Source organism: Aspergillus nomiae, assembly GCF_001204775.2.
Source record: "Aspergillus nomiae NRRL 13137 chromosome Unknown contig00003, whole genome shotgun sequence".
Lineage (NCBI taxonomy): Eukaryota > Fungi > Ascomycota > Eurotiomycetes > Eurotiales > Aspergillaceae > Aspergillus > Aspergillus nomiae.
Window position 1 is genome coordinate 331240 of NW_015378058.1, and position 21986 is coordinate 353225.

The 21986-nt window shown below is 48.9% G+C and overlaps 5 protein-coding genes across 5 annotated transcripts; 1 reads left to right on the forward strand and 4 right to left on the reverse strand.

The window, feature by feature from the left end:
* Positions 1–1144: 1144 nt before the first annotated feature.
* On the reverse strand, positions 1145–2308 carry ANOM_000513 (uncharacterized protein; the record flags this gene model as incomplete). The annotated part of the gene is made up of 1 exon (XM_015545771.1): positions 1145–2308. The coding sequence occupies one exon, from the start codon at positions 2306–2308 to the stop codon at positions 1145–1147; it is 1164 nt and encodes a 387-aa protein (XP_015412312.1).
* Positions 2309–3225: 917 nt separating this feature from the next.
* Positions 3226–9692, reverse strand: ANOM_000514 (type I polyketide synthase; the record flags this gene model as incomplete). Its single annotated transcript, XM_015545772.1, has 4 exons — positions 3226–5550; positions 5606–9022; positions 9074–9365; positions 9415–9692. 4 exons carry the CDS (start codon positions 9690–9692, stop codon positions 3226–3228), a joined length of 6312 nt encoding a protein of 2103 aa, XP_015412314.1.
* Positions 9693–10441: 749 nt separating this feature from the next.
* Positions 10442–11860, reverse strand: ANOM_000515 (putative O-methyltransferase; the record flags this gene model as incomplete). Its single annotated transcript, XM_015545773.1, has 3 exons — positions 10442–10966; positions 11016–11528; positions 11582–11860. The coding sequence occupies 3 exons, from the start codon at positions 11858–11860 to the stop codon at positions 10442–10444; spliced, it is 1317 nt and encodes a 438-aa protein (XP_015412313.1).
* A 1711-nt stretch (positions 11861–13571) lies between these two features.
* On the reverse strand, positions 13572–13946 carry ANOM_000516 (uncharacterized protein; the record flags this gene model as incomplete). Its single annotated transcript, XM_015545774.1, has 1 exon — positions 13572–13946. One exon carries the CDS (start codon positions 13944–13946, stop codon positions 13572–13574), a length of 375 nt encoding a protein of 124 aa, XP_015412316.1.
* A 1314-nt stretch (positions 13947–15260) lies between these two features.
* Positions 15261–21541, forward strand: ANOM_000517 (NACHT domain protein; the record flags this gene model as incomplete). The annotated part of the gene is made up of 6 exons (XM_015545775.1): positions 15261–15695; positions 15757–16017; positions 16059–16089; positions 16145–16420; positions 16477–19880; positions 19961–21541. The coding sequence occupies 6 exons, from the start codon at positions 15261–15263 to the stop codon at positions 21539–21541; spliced, it is 5988 nt and encodes a 1995-aa protein (XP_015412315.1).
* Between the last annotated feature and the right edge of the window lie 445 nt (positions 21542–21986).

Below are 21986 nucleotides of genomic sequence, written 5' to 3' on the forward strand. Positions count from 1 at the left end.
AGAGAAGGGCGGGTTCAGCTGCAAGCATACCTTGGAGTATCAGTACTCTAACAAACAGCACAGCCATCTATGGCTCAACACGAATTGCTACTCGCCCCTAGTGAACATCATGAGGTAGATCCTTCATAGCCCTTTCCGGCGTATTACAGAAATGCCCGTTGTTCTTCGCGGGCCGGCCCACATACGGGTCTAGGAACCTAACTACGTGGCACAGCCCACCAACTTCCCATAAGCATTATGACCCTTTTCACCAATTGTCCAGGGATTCTAGAGTGCCGTCAAAGAAGTCTGACATAACGTGTCTGCTGCAGAGACCAATCACAACCTTTGTGATCGCTGGCTTCATTTAATGCCAGGGGGAAATGGAGTGTCGCTTCAACCAGTCTCTTGAACCACATATGGACTTGAAGATAAGCGATAAGACTTCTCTGCCGAAATGTATATTCATGTTGGACCGCAAGAAAGTGCCTGTTGCCAACTGACAACGGCAGAACTACTGTAATGACGTCTGCGCGCTGGGTCTCTATTCAAATAGGCGTGCCATGGTCTCAGAATGACAGAACTGGTAGGAGACTTTGTTGAAGCGTAGGTACGAGAGGGAATATTGTTATTCAGAGATCAAGGTTGTACTACCACTGTTCTATTATAAGGATATTGCAAGGTCGATCCGGCGGATGATGGGTGGCCTTACGGCTACCATGTCGTATACTCCACTACTAGACAAACTTTGATTGGTATCTGTCACTTGTAACCGCAGAGGCATGGCTACATTATACGTGTTTTCAGTTGTTCTCATTGGGTGTCAGCATAAGCTTACCTCGATCCCAGAATTGAGGCTGAACGATCCACGAGTAGTGTTTCGCTACATATTGTCGTTTACGTCAGCACACTCGTGGCTTTCAAGACAAAATCCTTTTGTACCATGGCCCATAAGACACGGAAGCCACCCACCGACTCTGATGTATGTGGGAAGGCCTGGTCTAGCGCGACTTACAATGTTCCGTATGGCTCAAGTCAAGTCTCCAGCTTTCCCTGGATACCAATTGTACTGGAATAACAATAAATATACATGAACAATAGAAAAAGTGAGAAAGGAATGAGAGTGACCCCAAGGGAAACCCTAAAACTCAATCGTATGCATCTGCTAAAAGTCATCCTGCTGCTGAATTGACTTTAGAGCCTTTTCTCGGGCCGTTTGCAATGAGTCGATATACGTCTGCAAGATTAGCTCATCGGGCTGATGATCCATGCCCTGTGCATACCGGGCCAAAATGGCTAGGATCGATCCGATCTTCTCGAGCTCCGACGAAAGCACCTGAGCAATAATCTTCGAGCGTAACTCATTGTCCAAGAGGTATCGGCCAATAGCCATCGGGGTATCATAAGTAGACAGGTTCATGCTCAGGGGTGACTCATCTCGTGATGTCTCATGTTGTTGTGATAGGAGGGCTTCGTAGGATTCCAAAACCTGCTGGATGATAAGAACCAACAAGAGAGCGATGCGTAGCCCCTGAGCACAAGGGCAAGCCAAGATCTCCTTCACCGTTTCCATCGCCGTACGACCGTCATCGAGTGTCGCATCCAACGACTGTGGATGATTCAGCGGAGGAGTTCCCGATCGTATGCAGGATGTCCGCGGGTCACGCATGGTCTGCAAGACCGAGGCTGCGCGTGTAATGCAGTCTCCAGTATCGCCGACGCCAATAGCATGTTCAGCCATAATCGCATCCCACGAGGGATTGCCGCGTGGGTCTACAGGGCATTCCCCCTCCATCCCATTCGTGCGTAATTGTGCCACGTGTGGGATATCAGGAAGAGACATGTCAGCTGACTCAGGGCTTCGAAGTGGTACCACCGTTCCTTCAAGACAAGGGTAGGATCCAATGTGAGTTTGAGATCCTATAGTGGACTCGGGAACGTCGGAAGGCAGAGTATGGAACATGCTGAACGGCGTCGCATAGTTAGATGACTGGTAAGGATCATATGGCGACATGGCATCGTCAGATGTACTCGGGGTTCGACTGTCTTGGTGACTTCCCCCCAATTGTGGATGCTGGGATATCGCCTGCTTCTTTCCCCGTGTGTCTTCGTTTCTAGAACTAGTAGATCTCGAAGATGCGCAGTGGTGCCAGGCTTTGCCAATGCGACGGGATTCACTATAGTTGCAGACAACGCCGCTCTTGATGCACCGGACGCAATGCGGCTGGCCACGGTCGCATTTGACCTTCGACAGGGCGCAGAAATCACAGCTGGCCCTTAGTTTGACAGGCTTTCCCGATCGCTCAGTCGGTGTCCTTGTGGTACTCATTGTCAAAATAGTAGTTGAATACGTTGTCTTGGGCCGACCTCGAGAGGGTATGATAGATTTCAATGTCAGGGTAGAAAGTCACAGTTCAAGATAAATAGTGGAAATATGAGAGAACAGAGGCAGGTATGAGGGTCAGATGAGCATAATCTAACAGTTAATGCATTGTATTTAATCTGTCCCAGCTGAATAACTTCACCATTCGTATCACTACATATCTATTGGCTCGATTGTAAGTCAAGGTACAGGGCTGAATCATCCATGGACCTCCAAGGGTCCTAATCCTGTGTCAACCATGGAAGCCCTCCGACGGCGACTGATTAAGTACCAAGTTTCAGTCCAAAAATACTTTTAATGCATAATGCATCTGTGATTGGAAGGCGAATACCTTCAGGCCGGCGTCTCATAGGTGTACGATGAAGTGTTCCTGCAGTACAAATGATCTTCACGTCCACCGATAAGGCCTGTGGCAAATAAACATTATCCTTGGCTTTAGTACTTCTATTCCTGACGGTCTCCATCTAAGCCAACGCCACGGGATTGTTGGGACTCTCTGTTGTTGGTTCTGGGCAGCCCTAATCCGTTGGCGCTGCGCCTCATCACAGCCTGTATACCAACCGATCTATGAACGTCGTAGGACACATCTACTCAAAGCCAACCCCAATGGACAGTAGTTAGTAGATGTTTGGGATTGCAAGATTCGATTGGTGGCCTGAGTGGGAGGCGTTTTACACGGATGATACAATCTGCTTGGATCTGTAAAGTTCATATTCTGTGCTCAAATTCGTCTTCATAATGGGATTGGGTCCAATGCCATTTACAAACTCGCATCTCATCACAGTGAAGATAAGCGTATATGATGTACATGTAGGATTCTGGTTAGCAAACATTGGGCGACAGTCAAACATATCTATTAGCATTCATTGTAACATCGCTGTCTGCATCATTCCCGCCAGACGAATGACCGCTGGGTTTCGAACAATGGTAAAATGGTTAGCATCAGGCATTGTTTTTAACTGAATGCTACCTCCCCCAAGCAGATGATCCCATCCGTTGTATGACATATCCACCCGGCGTTCTAGCAGCCAGTCGATAACCTCTGGGTCATCCTGATTTCGTTCCGGGCGAGGGTCCCTTGACGACTTGCATACGCCATCCTGTGCGTAGATGATAGTAGTGCGAGGAGCAGCGGTAGCTGGTCGGAAGGGCGCAGGTGTATACCGGTCTAGAACATCGTTGACGGCTTGGAAATGCTGCAATAGCCATGTCGGCGGCTTCCGCCCACCGTGAATACCGAAGACCCCTGCTTCCTCAAGAAACTGGTAGAAGTGTGGTGGACACTTCCCCAACCCCATAGGATTAGGAGAGTCTATCAATAGCAGTCGCTCCACCTTTTCCCCTTGATCAACGAGATACTGTGCCACTTCATATGCAATAATCCCCCCTGCAGACCAACCCCCGAGGTTGTATGGACCGCGCGGCTGACGTCGACGGATCTCAGCCACGTAGACTGGGGTAAGGTCTTGTAGTCGACACTTCGCCAGCTCATTCGCCTGCTTTAGGTAAGGGCAGTCCATGGCATATATACGTACATCCCTGGAAATGGTGGGTAGCATTGCATAGGATGTGGATGACCCAGACCCATCAGGAAAGAGAAAAAGGGTTTGTGAACAACTTTCATTACCTTGGAGGTTTATCGACGTTGCGGGTGGATGAGTGGTTATTAAGCTCTGCTCGATATTTTGTTTCGTGGATTGAAACATTGCTCCCAGCGCCGCTGTAATTGAAGCAACACTCGAGTGCTCCAGAAAGAAGTCATTCGGGAGTTGCAGGTCTGTCTCATCACGCACTCTTCCAAGAGTTGTGAGCGAGAGGAGGGAATCTAGGCCCAGCTCGCTGAGGTCATCCACATTGGAGAGATCTGTGAGACTCACACCCATCTCCTCGGATAGTATGGATGATATCAAGCCCACGGTAGTTGTCACCCCATCTACTACCGTATTTCTCCCGACATCCCTGTCACTTCCACTAGGCGATGTGATAGTGGTTGTTGTAGATCCGTTGGGGGTTGGATAAGAGCTTGTCTCGCCACTATCAGATTCGGACGATGATGACATGTTGAGGTAAACACGAAGAGACTGCACAGATGGACAGTTTTCGAAAAGTGACCATGGTACGTCGAGCCCCAGAAACTCTCGAAATTTACCGATGATGGTCAAGGACATCAGCGAATCAACTCCCATGTTAGCAAAGTTCACATCCTCAGTGAGCTGTCCAGGCTCGACGCCAATTTCCGGAGCAATAACTCCAAGTACTCGCTGCCATGGGTCCTCAACCTGAGGATGCTGAGTTTGTATACTACTTTGTGGCCTCACAGCAGGCTGGGAGGTATCAACTGTCTTTGGTCGTGTGGGTGAAGAGCTGCCTTTTGGTGTCGTGGCGGGCAGTAACATTTCCAGGACCCGCCGAGCCACTTTTTGAAAGCTGACTGCTCCATATTGCGCAATTATGCGGTTTTCGTTGAGAATATGGACATCCCCCACATAAAAGCCCCTGTTGTCATCGACAGGTTGCATTTTGACGTGAGTTTGGTAAACCGTGTCTGGGGAAAAAGGCTCGACACAGCGCATGAACCCCCAACCGTGGTTCACAAATAAGTGCTCCGTTAGATCAATAGAATCATTGCAGTTCATGACAAAGCCGGTCAGATGGCCAAAGCTGTCAGACCAGACAGGATTCAACGAATACTGACCTGCGGTCGACTGTAAACGCACTTCGGCCGTGGCTTCCAGCCCAGAACTGTCGAATACGACTTCCTCCATGGCTTGGTATGAGGGGCCGTATTGCATCATCGACGAGAAGAGTCTGTACGCCAAACCTCGGCGCATCTTGTGTGTCCACCCTTCTTCAACACCCTTCTTGAGATGCTCAATGCTGCGTTGGATTAGGTACAACTGGCGGTTCCAGCTCTCCTGCCAGTTTGTAGCTCGCCGGAACTCTATGACACATTGTGCGTGCTGCGCGGTGAGATTCCCCGTGTCGTCAACGCTGTACACCTTTATCATCCCTCGGAGCATGTTCCAGTCCATGTCAAGAGATGCACGCAACAGCTGTGGTCCAGTTCCTTTGACGACTAGAGCCTTTTGCACGACCATGTCACAAATGTCTATGTTATAATCCGGTACATCGTCCTTTTTACCTGACAGATACATGCCTAATGTGTGGGCAATATCCGCATACAAGGACTATGGGACTTCTTGTTAGTATACTGAAAAACAAAAATCTGCGCCGTGTACTTACCGATGGACAAAGAGTTACCCCGTTGACCTTATGATCCAATGCTACTGTCAGTAGCTCCGGGTCAGTAATATCAGATTCAATAATAATCATTGCCCGTGCGCCATCTACCACCTCTTCGACAATCCTCTGAACGGAAGGACTCAACCGAGTAGATATGGGTCGAATAGGATCGGCGCTCATAGACGTTTCAGGACACCCCTTGGTTAGGCAAAAGTTATTCTGGTACTGAATCCAGTAGTCCTGATAGTCCCAACTATATCCAGGAAGCATGACAACCTGATTGCTGCTCTTAAAGTCACGTTGGTATTCGTCCCAGTTTAGACTCACTCCTGCCAGGTGCAATATTGACAATGACCCCGCGAGGGTCTTAAACTTGTCCTCTCGGTGGGATAATGTTGGGCACACTCTAACACTCGAGCCCACCATAGCCTTCATCATGCTCATAAGGATGGGATGAGCACCAATCTCGACTGCCAGACCTGCACAATCAAAGATACCAGCGGCCTGTGCTGCCTCTAGGGCACCGACAAAGTCTACAGGCTCACGACAATGTCGACGGATGTACTGGGCTCCCATAGTTCCTTCATCCATGATAGTACGGCCCAAAGTGGGTGACACGATTGGAATCCTTGGTGGTTGATACGTCACTTGGCTGGCAATATGTTCCAACTCTTCCAAAATTGGATCAACCTGTGACGAATGAAACGCGAATGGTAGTATGAGTTTCTTGGAAGTCACTTTAAGGTCAGATAATATCTTCGAGGCTCGGTCAATCTCATCAGTGGGACCACTCAAAACCGTATCTTCCGGGCCATTTCTGCACGATACCTCCAACTGCACACCTTTGAAAACCTTTTCTAGGTCAGCAATCGACGCTTTGACTGCCAACATACCATGTGACCCGGATGTGCATCCTTTCTCTAGCAAGGCAGCCCGCGACCCAGCTAGGTAGATCGTGTCGCTGATGCTGAGCACTCCTGCGAGCTGTAAGGCTGCATATTCACCAAGACTGTGCCCAAGAGCGTATTGTGGCACCAGGCCCCAGTTCTGCCATAATCGTGCTATTGCTATTTGGACAACCACGGTACCAACTTGAACCACAATCGGGGGCAATTCTGCAACATCAACCTCTCCTGTGATTAGAGGAAGTATGGAGGGAAACCCATGCCCGCGACTGACAGCTTCCAACTCGGCTATGTCCGCGCGAAAGGAGGTGAAGCTATCGTATAGTTCCCGCCCCATCGCCGTCTGCTGTGCACCTTGGCCTGTGAATATGAACCCTACTCCAGGTGGCTTGGACGGACAAGGCTTGATATCCTGTGTCACATCTGTGTCTAGCAACCTTCGTTTAATCTCTTGTAGGTCATCTCCTACGAAGGCTACACGGTAAGAGTGGTGCATGCGCCTCGCGGTAGTCGTATATCCGATGCGTGCTAAGAGCTCCGAGGAAGTTTCTGAGCCAATGAACTCCCCCAAAGCACGCATGTTCTCTGAGAGACTCTTGGATGACCGAGCGGAGAGGGTAACCACATGGTGTTTCCGTGGGTCGGACGAAACTCCAGCCGAATGGTCCTCTAACAACGGCGCATCTTCAACTAACACTGCTGTATTGCCTCCGGCTGCAGAGAAATTATTAATAAAGGAGCGGCGCTTTCCTTCCCCTGGACGCATCCAATCGGTTTCCCTGAACGGGATATGAACATTGCGCTGCTTCATATCTGTAGGGAAGTGGCGGTTTATCCTTCCCTTGATGCCACAATGGGGCGGAATTCTGCTTTTCTGCATCATCAGCAGTACCTTAATCAATGCTGTCACACCAGATGATGACTCGCCATGGCCAACATTCGCCTTGACAGACCCCAGATGCAACGGCCTATCCAGGGCCCGACTATCATCCCAGGCGAAGCTGTCAAGTACTGACTTCATTTCAACTGCGTCGCCTGCCTGTGTCCCTGTGCCATGCATTTCGACGTAGCTGATCTCATGTGGATGTATACCAGATTCTGCCAGTAATTGTTGGAATAGATGTGCCTGTGCATCGGCTAACGGACGGGTTATTGAGACTGCTTCTGCCGAATGCGAGGTTCGTGCTCCTAGGATCACGCCAAATATAGGATCGTTATCGGCTATTGCATCTGGTAGCCGCTTGAGAATCACGGTGCCTACGCCATCTGCACGGCAATATCCGTCCGCAGCATCATCGAAGGTCTTACAATTCCCGGTTGAGGAGAGGAAATGCCCCCGATCAAGGCCGGCGAAGTTGTCGGGGTTCGTTAAAATATTTGTACCACCGGCCAAGGCAGTATCGCAGTCACCATTAAGTAGAGCGCTGCAGGCAGTATGAATAGCTGCCAGGCTGGATGAGCATGCTGTATCCACTGTAATGCTCGGTCCGCTGAATTTGAAGAAGTAATTGAGGCGGCCGGGAACAAAAGCTCTGATACCCCCTGGGATGAAATAGGTATCAATATCTTGGCTACTGTTAACTTCGCGCCAGTCATCGCTCGTCATGCCGTAGTATACACCCACACGATCCCGCTGGCTTGCTGGGGTACGATCCGGGACAAATCCAGCCATTTCCATGGCTTCGTACGCTGTGAGAAGAGCCAGGCGTTGCGCAGGATCCGTCTGGCATGCCTCGCGTGGGGACATTTGGAAGAAACGCGCGTCGAATGACCCGGGATTTCGTATCCAGCAACCATGTTTGATACGACTAGTATTTTTACGTCGGAGTGTAGCATCGTAATGAGCCTCACGGTCGAACCTGTCGGCAGGGATAGGTTTATGGACATCCAGTCCTTGCTGCAATAGTTCCCAGAACTCGGTCAGACCGTCTGCTTCCGGAAAACGACCACTAAAACCAATAATGGCGATCTTGGATGCTTCAATGCCTGACGATGCTGGCAAAGCCTCCGCTGCCGGTCCCTGGGTTGCCGTCGCCTTCAAGCACTCCACCTCGATGCCGACTTGAGTTAATGATGTTTTCATTCTGGATACAATATTCGTGTGGATAGGGACGATTTGAGCGGTGACATCAGGGCTATGCTGAACAATACTCTCCTCAACCTTGTCAAATCTTATCTGGCAGGTCAAGATCTCCCTAACCAGTGCTCGAAGTAAGTCACCAAATGTTTTCTCCTTCAGGACAATGCCTGTGGCGCAGGATATGAGGGACGTGTTCGATTCACGACAAAACAGAGATCGGTCAACTGATTTGTGCCCGAGGATACTTTCTACGTCGACCTCGCTATATAGATGTGCCGCGTGATATGGTGCATAGATTGACACCGGCAACGACTTTGTACCTTGAAAGTGGGGAAAGGTCTTTAATGCCTCAAGCACCTTTGGGGTACCGCTGATCGTAATGTTATTACTTCCAGCAGCGCTGACATATGGCTTCATAATTGTCGGGATATCCTGTGCATGCGTATGAGTATCTTGCGTATTGTCTGTGTGTCCACCACTTACCTTATCCCGAACAAATGCCTCGAGTATCTGTTCAGCCTCTGATTCTGGAATATCCGCCACCGCGAGTGACCATGGTTTCCACTGCAAACCATCTTCCCCAGCCAGTGCATTAGCCCGTCGAGCCACCTGAATTCCAACCCGAAATGCAGTTATCACAGCCTCAATGCCGAGGGCAAGCAGATCAAGACTAGTTCGTGCGCAAGAAACCGCAGCAGCTGCGAGTGATCCGGTGCAAAACCCAACTAGGACGGAGCCGGTTGGTGGATGGCAAAGATCCGTAGTCTGTAAGAGTCTGCGGATAGATGAGTATGAGAAGTATTGATGCATATATTACCACTCACAGAATGTATTGCCCTATCTCGTAGAGGCAAACTAATGCACTGTCTAGGGCAACATGGCGTCGTCCATTTCTGACCGCTCCTAGCAGAAGGGGGAGTGTGTGTGCGTCTGGCAGCGAGGTTCGCTCATTTGCTGGTAATAAGAATATCTCCTTCCTTATAGCAGCAAAGGCTTCATCAAGAAAGGACTTTAATGTCGGGCTATTCTTCACGTATAATAGTTTGTGGAGAGCATCGTCCACGCGGACAGTTTGATCTCCGAAAAGGTAAATAGTGACCATACTTGCTAGTGTTCATAGGTGGTAAATACTGAGCCACATTTGGAATAACAGTCCCCATTGCTGTATATAAACCGACAGAAGGTAAAGCAGTATCGGTCATAGGGGATTTGTCAGACTGGGCTGTGTTCGCATCATTCGGGAAACCACCCAGCCCTACAAGGATTTATACCGAAACGTCCGACGTACCCCGATGGCGCCGGGGAAGCCGATGATAGCGAGACTTGGCCCCAACAATGACCGACCAAGTGTCTCGGGGTAGTTCTTTTGTATTGTCTCATTGTCATCATTTTGTTTTACGGCCACCCATAGTAGACACAGATGCCGTTAATGCCCGTATAGTGTGGTTGCATTCAGAAATCTACCTTCTAGAACCCGGGCTCAAAGTAGACGTATAGCATAGCCTGTATATAGGTAGGTCATTCAATCCGCTCATTGCCAAGCTTCCCTGATAGCACAATCCCTTGGAGAAGAAGTGGGAAATGGTGTTCGTCAAAAGGCGAAACAATACAGAATATTTGCCAACATAGAATGGTGTACCACGTTTCTACAGGTGATTATAGATATCCAAATGAAATTGTACACAGCTCTTCCATCCATCCATGTCAGTCTACATAATTAGCACAGTGTGGCTTACAGAACCCTGGTCGCAATAAATATTGCAAAGATATCGAAGAATTGCAACATTTGTACATTTCCCTTCATATTCTCAACCTATATACCAAGCACTTTCCTGAAAACAGCATCCATCTCTATACATCCAGACTCAGCTCAATCAGTGACATTAAGCTTCCGTAGGGTTCCTTAATCTTCACTTTAAGCCGTTCATCAACCTTTCTGAAGATACCCATCCAGTCCTCCAGCTGTCTTTCCATGCCGTTGAACACTTGTTGCATTATGAGGTCTTGGGCGCGCAGCAGTCTTTCCTTCGATGCTGGAATCACACCCGGACCCGGCAACACAATGTCGACGATGATAATACGTGCACCAGGTTTCAAAGTCTGGACGAGACGTGACAGTATCCGCACACAGTCATCGAACGACCAATTGTGCAGTATCATCCGCAGCATGTATACGTCAGCATCTTGCACCGGCTGTGGATCAAAGAAGCTGTGTGCTCGATAACTAACGCGTGGCTTCAAGTCTCGTGCATCATCTAGAGAGGAGAGATATTCAGGACCCTCAGCCACTACCTCGGGCAAGTCCTCCACAACGAAGGTCAAGTCAGGGAACTTGCGGGCCAGCGCAACCGAAGTATGGCCGGTGGACCCACCCACCTATGGTCGTCAGAATCTAATGTCCCTATGAGATTGTAATAATACTTACATCAACTACAGAAGCATGTCCAAGGGCGGCCCAGTCCCATCCCTGTGCGAGCTTCTCGGCATCTGTTCCTTGGCTGCGCGACATACTGCGCATAAAGCCGGCAAATTGGCGTTTTCGATCTGGATGTTCAGCCAAATGATTGAAGAAGGGCAATTCCGTGTCAACCGCGATATTATACGCCGTCTGATTCCCTTCAACGCTACCTGGCCACCGTTCATGTGCTTCCACCATTGCAAAGGCAGCCGGTACGGATAGGTCACTCATGATGACAGCCCAATCATAGGAATCGGCATCATTGCGCAGCAAAGCAGATGTGGCAGAGTGTGTGACATGATGCGATGGGCCTTCATGGAAAAGACCATTGGTCATAGCCATGCGAACAACACTTCTGAGCTGAGGCTCAGGTGCCTTGGCAAGGATGGCCAGGTCAGCGTAAGCAATCGAGCCCTCTAGAGGCACTAGGTGGAAAATCCGAAAGTGACAGAGCCATCGCAGGCAAGATGCATAGTGATACTAGTCTGGACTTAATACAACAACGCTCTCTATACCAGGTGGTTTTATCTTACCCCTGTCTGCAAGTTCAACAAATACGCACTTGGTCCTGCGGCAAGTTGGAAGAGGCGCAAGGCATTATCCAGGATCCGCTCTCTTGCAGCATGAGCATCTGGCGAGGTGCCAGCGGGCAGTACAACTGTGGGTGTTTGGCGATCGAATGAAGGCCGGGGATGGCCAGTAGAAACAAGGTGGTTGTTCAGTACCTCGACGTCGTTCACCAGACTTCTGCTCAATTCTTCCATAGTCGAGTGCGAAGCGTATGCTATGTTGAGATCACAGTTGATATTCATGTTTGCTACTCTCGATGTATGTCTATTAAGTGATAGCATTGTGCTTTTAGCATGATTCCCTCTCTAAATATCCTTCAAGATTGGTCTTGTCCGAATGGATGTCTCGCGATTTTCGGACTACTCGGGAACCGACGAGCCCCGAGATGTGGATGAGATAAGCTGACTACATGGGGTGCCTGATTCGTGTGTTGAAACTTGGACATACTGGGGTGGGAGTCCGGGGTTTCTATATAACAACTTCGCAAAGTGCATCCCAGGTTGAAGTGATTGAACACGAGATCTTCGGTTTGTTGCAGCTTTTCCAAGATTGCCCGTAAATCGTATTCTTGGATTCCTGTTCGATACCGTAAGATTACCAAAGTTATGTTCCTTGCCGCTCGAAAGTGTGGCGCAGCGAGCCTTGTTTAGTAGGCGGTGTGGATAAAATTGTCAGTCAACGAGAGCGAATTCTGCCCCAACAATCAAACACGCAAGCTTAGGTAGCCCTACTGGAGACTCTGGAGAGTAGCTTTTTGTAGTGTATAGGAACACCGTTCTTGATTGGTAGTTGTAAAGTAGACCTCAAGCTATGAGGGATATTGTTACATAAGTTATATCAAAGACCGTTGTTTGTTGAGGAAGCTTTTGATAAGCAATACATAGCCAGGTATGCGGTAGGAACGCCCCGACTCGTGGAGGCAAACAGGAGCGGTAATCATCAATGTTCAAATGATTCCCGGATACACTGGTGAAAGAGTACTTAATTAATGGACAGGTCTACTTGGTGTGCACAGACGGCTCGGTAGTACTACGAAAAGACTGTTGCTAGAATCTCCTGGATTATGAAGAATGATTGAATGACCCCCAGTGCCTGTGATTATATATATATTGCCTCGACTCACCACTATCTAGCTAGAATACCCTGTACATACCTGAGTTAGTCTCTTGGCTGGCCAACTGGCCGTCGGCGACCCGAGAAGAGCCCCAGAAGGGGCTGCATTCGGGTATAATGCATTTCTTTCTCTCTCTCTCTCTCTCTCTCTATATTGTGCCTGTATGCAACTACCAGTCAACGCACACACAATCCCTACGATGAGTAGATAGTAGGTAGCACTTAACGGGTAACTATGACATTCCACAGTTCAAGGAGGCTAAATATTTCAATGAAGGATAGAAAAATTCAAACATTATATGCGTATCTAAGGAGGTGTTCGATCAATGGTCTATTTTGCAATGTCTGAAGCCTAGTACATACATGACGTATCCATGATAAAAATACCTCATCATCATCATCATCATCTTCTTCTTCTTCTTCGTTTTTGGTTTTGCCAGTTTTGACAAAGCCTATTTGTGTACTTCACTTCCTCTATTTTCATGTTGAAGGAAACGATGGATTGACTCTCACCTAAAATGAGTGTGGCAGGGAAGAGCTGAAGATAGTGAAGGTAAACAACTCAGTGTACCAAGGAATCACGCAACAATATACCCTTCGTGGATCAAACTGGCCATCAGATACTATTCTTTCATTAGCATAGGTCTTCAATGTTTGTCCACAATATAAGTGGGGGTCAAACGGTCCCGAAAAGAAAAGGAAAGAAAGCCTACAGTAAGGCCACGGTAAATTCGCCTTGGATGTGTACATGACGATCGACTCCAGGTTCCCCGAAGCACAGGGTGAGTAAATCCACTTGATCAGTCCAATTTTCCCGTCGGAACTTTTCCAACAATGCCTTTAACGAGGCCTTCTTGGCGCTGGGGCAGATCCTGTCTCTGGCCTACTCGCTTCGAGGGCAGCCTCATCGGACAGGTTGCATTCAGTGGGGTCGACATCCAGGCCTATCGATAGATCTGAGTTAATCGGGCATCTGAGGGGGTTCCAGACCGGGGATTGCGGTCTATTGGCCGTATCATAGTGCGTATCTTCATGACCCCGCGCAGGCTCCAAATGGCTCAGTGGGGATGACGGAACGTAATGTTTGCTCGTCAGGTCTGAGCGAGAGGGTATACTCGCAGTCCATGTCCCCATCTTCCTCTCCCCACCCGGCTCCACACGACTGTTGCATTCGGCCTGCAGACGTGGAGATTTGGGAGGACCTTGCTCGAACATACTGAACTTGACTATAGAGGCTGGGCAGGCCAAAGCCCCTTTAAAGTAGACGAAATAAATGACTCCTATGAAATTGGTAGAAATGAATACACGAGTTTGTTTAAGCTCCAACAAGCTCCAAAGGTCGAGATGCTCAGTCAGGCTGTTTCCTTAGGCGGATAGAGACCCACATTCAAGGAATTTGGTTGGGGATTGGATAATTATTGACATGAGAACCAGTTGCTGCGTTCGGAGGGGAGACTTTTTGGATACGATGGAATGTAGGCGATTTTGCAACAAGCTGTGTCGGCTCGGAATGTTCTCCATACTCGAGATGAGCTGGAGTTACTATCGGAAATCTTGTCCGTTGTCTAAAAAAAAAAGAAAAAAAAAAACAAAACAAAAAAAACCCCCCGAAAAAGAAAGACCTACTGTGGGCGTACCAAAGTTCGTGTCGGCCACAGCTTCAGAATAGGCCGCATGCGGAAGCCCTAACTTGATCACATTTCCGTGCGATGCCGATTTGATTCTCAACCATCTACTGTTATCCACCGTGGATTTTGATCTGACACTTAAACTCTCGGATCGACATCACCGTTAGGTAGTTCATATTTTGGTCTTTCCGTCTATGGATGCATGTATCCACTAATCCTTCAAGAACAATCTTTGGGAGATAAGTATGCTTGGAGTTTTAGGTTTTTCCTTACCCACTATGAATAATCGATAGTTCATTACTACTTCGGCCACACCGACGATAATCGTACAATATTGCGTGTTGCGCAAGTAGGTCGTGTTCCTCACGACTTCGGTGACGCCGACATCAGTGAGTCTGCAATTGAATAGGAACTCGGATAGTTTGCATAGTGACTATGCCTGGATGGCAAGGGGTAAAATATGGAATAGGCGTAGCTGAAATTCACGTAGGCTAGCCTCTTTGTTACTACTGATCGGCAACGCGACTCGAATGCACACTATCGATTGGGTCAGATTATGGTATATTTCGTCATCACATGAGCGTTCGTAGAATGATGCCTGGACGAGATGATATGGAAGCTCCTCTACTTCATCATGAGTTTAACGGTGTGGGGTTGCGTTCTGATGGCTTGAATTAAGGGTCCTGCGAGCTGAGATATTTAAGATGTGATGTGCCTGGCACAATCCACCTGATTTCTTTTCTATAAAATGTGATGTGCCTGACAAACCCCTGCTTTCTTTTCTACACTATCATACCTCTGCGCATACATATTGCTAAAATTTAATCATTATATCATTTCAACTCCGTGTGCAATTAATCATACTGGCATTTCTATTCTCTTTTGAGTAACTCATACCACCATGGCCGCTTCTTTTGAAGCTCATGTCTCTCAACCTTTTGGGTCATCTCTATACAGCAACACGAGTATCCGGGCAGACAATGGGGTTGTTTCCAACAGTGTGTTCAGACGGAGCACTGTCTCCCAGAGCTCTATCAAGTCTGTCGGGGAAAAGTCGATGCTGGCTGATGTTGTTGACACTCTCGCTCGTCGCAGCAGCGATGCAATGATATCGACAAAAATCCTGGAAACCGACTACGCTACAGTTCTAGAATGGATTCGGTCAGAGAGAATGGAGAAGCTTCCCGCTGAAGGAAGCAGCTATGACAAGATGCTAGTATGGGCAGCATTGTTCGTAGAGCGGCTGCATTCGTTCAGTAAGGCAATCGAAGGATTCGCGGGAGACAGCCATCTGGCGGCTCAGCTTGCTTATGTTCATTGTGCCAGTCTGTTAAAGGTGAGTTTCCCGTCTTGTCCAGAAGAAACAGCAATCTAAGTAGTGTCATACGGTGTTCCAGCTTGGAGAAATGAACTCTTCTGCCCTAATGAGTCTATTCGGCTTCTTCTATCGCTGCTCGTCGGGCCTGGGGAGCGTTCTTGACCTAGGCGAGTTATTTCAGGTTTCCAGCGATATCAAGGACCAGCTCAGTCTGGCTCTTGCCGACCTGGTGACCTTGATTGTGGGGATTGCAACGCATTTCCGTAAAATCCTCCTACGGAAGGATACTTGCATATTGATATCTACTCCGAGTTTTCTGACCAAATCCATAACTTCCGCAGTCGGTGTGAGCGTATTTCCGGCTTGATGTGGAAATACCAGCTGGAGCGTGAGGGGTACGACAGTGCCAAAGGTACTATAACCCTCTCTGTCTATCGAGAGCTATTATACTGATCCAATTGGTCCAGTAATCGACACGAAGACAATCAAGCGCTGGCTCGAACCGGAGGATCCTGTCCTTGCTAACGTCGTCGAGGCCACCGCCCAGCTTGCCCAAGAGCGAGAAGAATCAACCTGTGTTTGGATGATGCCTTATCTAAATCGCTTTTTGAAAGGAAACCGACAAACACTCGCGATTTCCGGCAATCCTGGGTCAGGAAAGTCCATCCTCGCGACTGTGATCAACGATCACTTGCAGCATCCCGTGGGAGATGTCAGTTATAGAACCATTTTTGTGCCAATCAGTGAGTTCTCTCATGACATGACAACGAAGTTAGCCACCTGCTAACTGTGGCCCCAGACAGCAGGGTTCTGGCAAACACCATGCCTCGTGCTATCGCAAAGACCATTCTATCCCAGCTTTTCGACCAGCAAATTGGAAATATTCGCCTTTACCGCGTTCTTTCCGATACATACAGACGGTGCCAGGAGACCATTGACAGTGAAGCATACGATGACATTATCTGGGGAGTTCTCCAAAGAGCACTTGAAGCTAGCCGGAAAGACGCGAAGGAACTAGTCTTGATAGTTGATGGCGTGGACGAAGCCAACGGTGGCGAAGCAGCTTTATTGAAGAGGCTCCGACACGCTACCCATAACGCAAAGAGTACCAAGCTGATCCTGCTCACTTCCCAGCAGGAATCTAAGACCTCCCAGAAGGGACAGGACACAGTACGCGTTATGCCAGAGCTTATTCTGGATGATATTTCTGCAGTTGTGCGAAGTATCCTGCAAGGTAGCGATGCCTTCACCACAGCTCCTCAAGAACAGCGTGAGATCCAAGTTACTCGGATTGCCGAGGCTTCAAATGGCTCTTTCCTGTGGGCTAAACTGGCTTCGAAACAACTTCGGGACGAGGCCCCGTCCAACACGCAGGCTCTGATAAAGGCGGTTAACAATCTTGTCAGTAGAAAGCCCACGATAAAAGACATCATTCATCGCACTCTGCATTCGAATGTGACCCAAGAAGCCATAAGACTCGTCGTTTGGCTTGCCACGGCTTGTCGGCCGCTACAGGTACAGGAATTGTCTGCTCTCCTATCTGTTCAGCAAGACAAACAAAAGATCATAGAGCAGGACAGGGAAAGCCCACTTCAGATTCTGAAGCCTGTGGCGTCTTTAGTCTTTATTCAAAACAACTTGGTGTTCCTGCGGCACGACAGAATCCGCAACTCAATCTTGGAGGTCTTCAACCATGGAAATATCCTTCCTACAATCAAGAACACAAACCTCGATCTAGCCCAGCGATTATTGCTCTATGCAAAGCTTGCAGTTCCAGAGAGCCGTGAGCTGGCCTTGGAGCCATTGGAATCAAGTTTCACCCGCGACCTCATTGAAAGGCATCCTTTGTTGGACTTTGCACTCCGCTACTGGACACACCACCTGAGGACGGCAATGGGTTGCAACACAGACCAGGAAATTTCTGCAGCCGCGAAAGAAATTCGCAATATACTTCCGAGTAGCACAACCTTCTCCAGGCTCGAGATGGCTATTTGGCAGCAGAAAGAGGCTCCAGTCCTGGTGTCTTTCCACGATACCCAGACGCGCCTCTACCAGTCGATCCTATCTTCGAAACAGCCAGCCACTCTTCAGACCATACTATGCCAGGTGTCTTTCTATTGGACTATTCATGAAGCCCCAATTCAAGCCGACCATGTCTTCTATAATGCCATCCAGATCTGCAAAGAGCTGCTCTCGGCCCAACACAGTATCACGATGACGGTGGCACAGTATTTCTTGGATATAACCACTAGTCAAGTGACTACTTCCAAGACTACGACCATGGCGAGGCGAATTGAAGTCCTCCACCTCCTGGTGGAGAGCTATAAGGTTCTTTATGGGCCGACAAGCGAGAAGCTCATTTCCATTTTGACTCAGCTTGCAGAACATTACCATTACATCAAGGAAGAGCACAAAGCTGAGGAAATCCGAGGCTCCATCGGCGTTCACCCTCCAGGAGGTACACAAGATTCGATCAAACCCCAATTACCCGATGACTCGTTGCACATCCACCTTATCGGTCGGCCACAATCCACAGTGGCAGGGGCCAACCTCGAGTTAGATGAGATTGAAATGGATGTGGAGGTTAGCGGGTCTTTTGAGTTTGACTCACTTCTCAGCAAAGCAGGACAGTATGCAAAGGCTGGGGACCATAAAGCAGCCGAACTTATTTACCTTGAAATCTGGCAGCGTAGCAGCTGGGAGTCCCGAGTCCACCGCTCCTTAGAGTGGGAGCTCAGAAATGTGAAGGCTGCCCAGGCCTACTCGAAGTTCCTCATTTCACAAAAGCGAGAGAGCGAGGTAGCGGCCGTCCTCTGGGGTTTCTGGCAAGAATATGAGCAGGTCAGCACTACTTTGGATGAGGCAGTTGTATCGGAGTTAATGCAAGTTGCAAAACTCATGAAATCCGTCAAGCTGGAGACCGTGGCAATGCAAGTTCTGAAGCATTGTGCCCAAAGCATCAGTCAGCATAGTTCGATGTACGCGGAGCTCAAGCAATCTATACAGTCAACCTTCGAGTATATCATAGAGAACGAGTCCACCGCGACTGAATCAAGCCTGGAGGAGATTGTGTTTAGCACCATTACGACAAAGCAATTCTCCACCAAGGCCACCACTTCTCTGATCAACATCTACCTGTCTCAGCGTCGATGGCACGACGCGACACAAGCCATGAAGCGGGTCTTGCGGAGTATTTGGCCAGCATTGTTTGCCCCATCGTTCGAAGATGTTGTCCTTCCATCGAAGAATGTGGACTACTGTGTTCAGCTGGCCGAGCGCTTGAGTAACTGCTATCGTTCCAGACAGCGACCAGCGAAAGAGGAGAACATTCGTCTTCGAGTCTATCGTGCTGCCCGACGTGGCCGATCCACTGGTGATAAGCTCCGCAATCGCGCCACGACCGCAATTTTGCGCTTCTACGAACGGGCTTCCAAAACCGATGACCTCATCAGAATCCATGAGGAAGTCCTAGACGACTATATTAAGCAGCATGGGCGGACACATCCGACTGTGCTCAAGGAGCTGTGGGCTTTGGCCACATTAACCCACCTGAGCCCTGTCTGCGTGGATTACTATGGACAGATTGTGAAGATCCTGAACAAGGATAAAGCTACCTGTCATCCAGACGCCTTTGAGCCGCTGCTTATCGTGGTCACGGAACTTCTGACCCAGGGACGTTTTGCTGAGGCATTGCAGCCTTGCAAAACTTTGTTCGGCACCTTGCAGCATCCACATATCAACCCCAAGCTTAAAGATCAGGCCTTCGTCAAACTTACCTACGAGCGCTATGTGCATTGCTTGCGGATGACTCGCGCTGACACCGTCACTATTCATGATGTGACAGTTCAGTACCGGAAGGCATGTCGGTCCCTCTTTGGGGTCACTGCGACAATCACGGTGCAAGCCACGACTACACTGGCACAGATTTGCCAGGAAAGTCATGAATACAGGAGTGAAGCGGTAGCACTCTACGAGGAGTTATTGAAGCTCAAAGCAAGCCAGGTGGATATCGACTATGATGGAATCGGGGCGACATTAGATGCCTTGTACGAGGAGCAGGAGGCCACGCTGTCTTCAAATACCGAGACGATGACAACCGTAGAGTTCCATAAGGTGGTTTCTCTTCATAAGAAACGTCTCGAGACCACTCGATCCAAACATGGATGGGCTCACCAGGAATCGCTCTCCCAGATGGAGAAGCTCGTATCGCTCTATTCTCGACGCGATGAATTCCAGACAGCCTTCTCCTTATTGCAAGAAGCAACATCCCAAGTCTATCGAAGGAGACGTCGGCGGTCAATCTGTGCCTCGCAGCCAAGAGTATTGCTTCCAGCTTCATTAGCTCGCGTCAGGTCCAACGCGGCAAAGGAATGGCACAGGAGATCTACCGGCAAATCGTGGCCAGGGACATCGAAGTTGGCTTTATCAGCTTTGACTTGTCCACGGACCGGCATCAAGCCCTTGTTTTCCTAGCCCAGCTCGAGTACAGTCTTCAGGAGCGGGAGGCCTCGTCTATCACCATGAACGAGATTTACACTTCACTAGTGACTGAATATGTCTATTTTGAGCAACTCAGAACTGCGATGAAGTCAAAGACCAGCAGTTTCCAGAGCACATTGTCCATTGTTCACCGCCTCCACGGTGTACTGCTTGCCACAGGTCGTCAGTCTACCGCTACCGCACTCATCGAGAAGTTCACCCACTATTTCATATCTGCCGAGAGCGATACCGTCGATGTCACCTTGGCCCAGGGCAAGGTCTTTGTCACCACGCTTCTCGAGTACTTTAGATCTCATTCGTCGCGCGACTATATCAACTCTGTCGCCATCGCCAGCTACAACCGCGTAACCCAGCTCCTGGCCTCCGAGGAGTACGATACAGCATTCGACCTGGCGTCGGTCTCATTCAAGTACATTCGGGCCCATCACGGCTTTACCTCATTGACCGCTGTTAAGCTAGCATTTAAATTATGCCTGGCAATTTCCAGCCGAGACATCAAATCCTTTGTGGAGCCCACGGTGCGAAAGGAGATGCTTGGTCTATCGGTCGAGATCGTCAAGGGAGCTCTGGACAAGTTTGAGCAATTGAAACTGGATATAACTCAGTTGGACAATGTCAATTTGGACCGGTTGATCGGGCTTCTGGACGAACAGAAGGAATACTCCACCTTGGCTCGCGTGCTTACCTCTCTTTGGAATGCCCGTGAAACCCGCAGCACCTCGCAGCAACAACATCAATACACTCTTGCCCTTGGTCGTATGCTTGTTATCACGCGCTACATGATTGATCAGCACGTGGATGCCATCCGTCTGGCCGAAGATATTGTGTACAACTGTGCTCGTGTCCATGGCGCACGACACTCAAGTACCGTCGAGATGACCGTGCTCCTCTCGCAGATGTATACGAGCGTGGCACAGGGATATCAAAACAAGGAGGACTACCGTGACTTGGCGTACCGGTATTACAAGAAGGCCGCCGTGCTACATGAAAACGCCCTACGATCCTTCGTTGACCCATCGTACTTCTCTTCTAGCCTCGGAGACAGGAGCAGCCCCGGTGGCTCGAATCCCAGCAGTCCCGGTGAGGCAGCAGAAGGCGACGGCAAGTACGTTCGACAGCATCTCCGTCTGCTCAAACTCGCTGTCGAGCGCTTGGGAGAGTGGCCGAAGGAGTACTCGGAATACGAAACCCTGAATACGGATATTTTCAAGGCGTTTGGAAATGAGCTAAAGGGAGTGGACGGAGTGGAAAAGTGGGACTTGAAGAAATTCGGTTGCGGTCAAGCTGAAGCGACTGATGACTTGATCATGCCTGCCTCGGACGAAGGAGTTGTTCTACACGAACGCCTCGCGATTCCTGTGTAGGTTTATAAAACCATAGCAATTGTTCTCTGTTTGTACGTGTGGGTATGCCTTTTGGCTGAAAAAGTGTGATTAGTTATTGAGAAACGGCTCAAAAATTTGCCAAACAAAATGTTGTGGGATGAGAGATCTAGTTGAGCAACTACTGCCGGCTTGTATGTCGTCGAGTGTATAATTTCAATGTCTCTACAAGAAATGCAGTTCACTCTTTGCTGAATATGATGCAAGTCTATAACTTGAAGAGAAGAAAACCATACAACAAGATTAGTATGTCTATGTTTAGTCTATCTGAGTTACAAGAAAAGCGCTTAGGAACTGTTCCTTATATCAGCTATACAAGAAGTGATTCAGAGGGGGTTGACTCCACTTTCTTGACGATATCAGGAGGTAACAGACTTCCCAGCAGGCAGATGAGTAACTAATGGGAAGGACCAACAAGATATATATA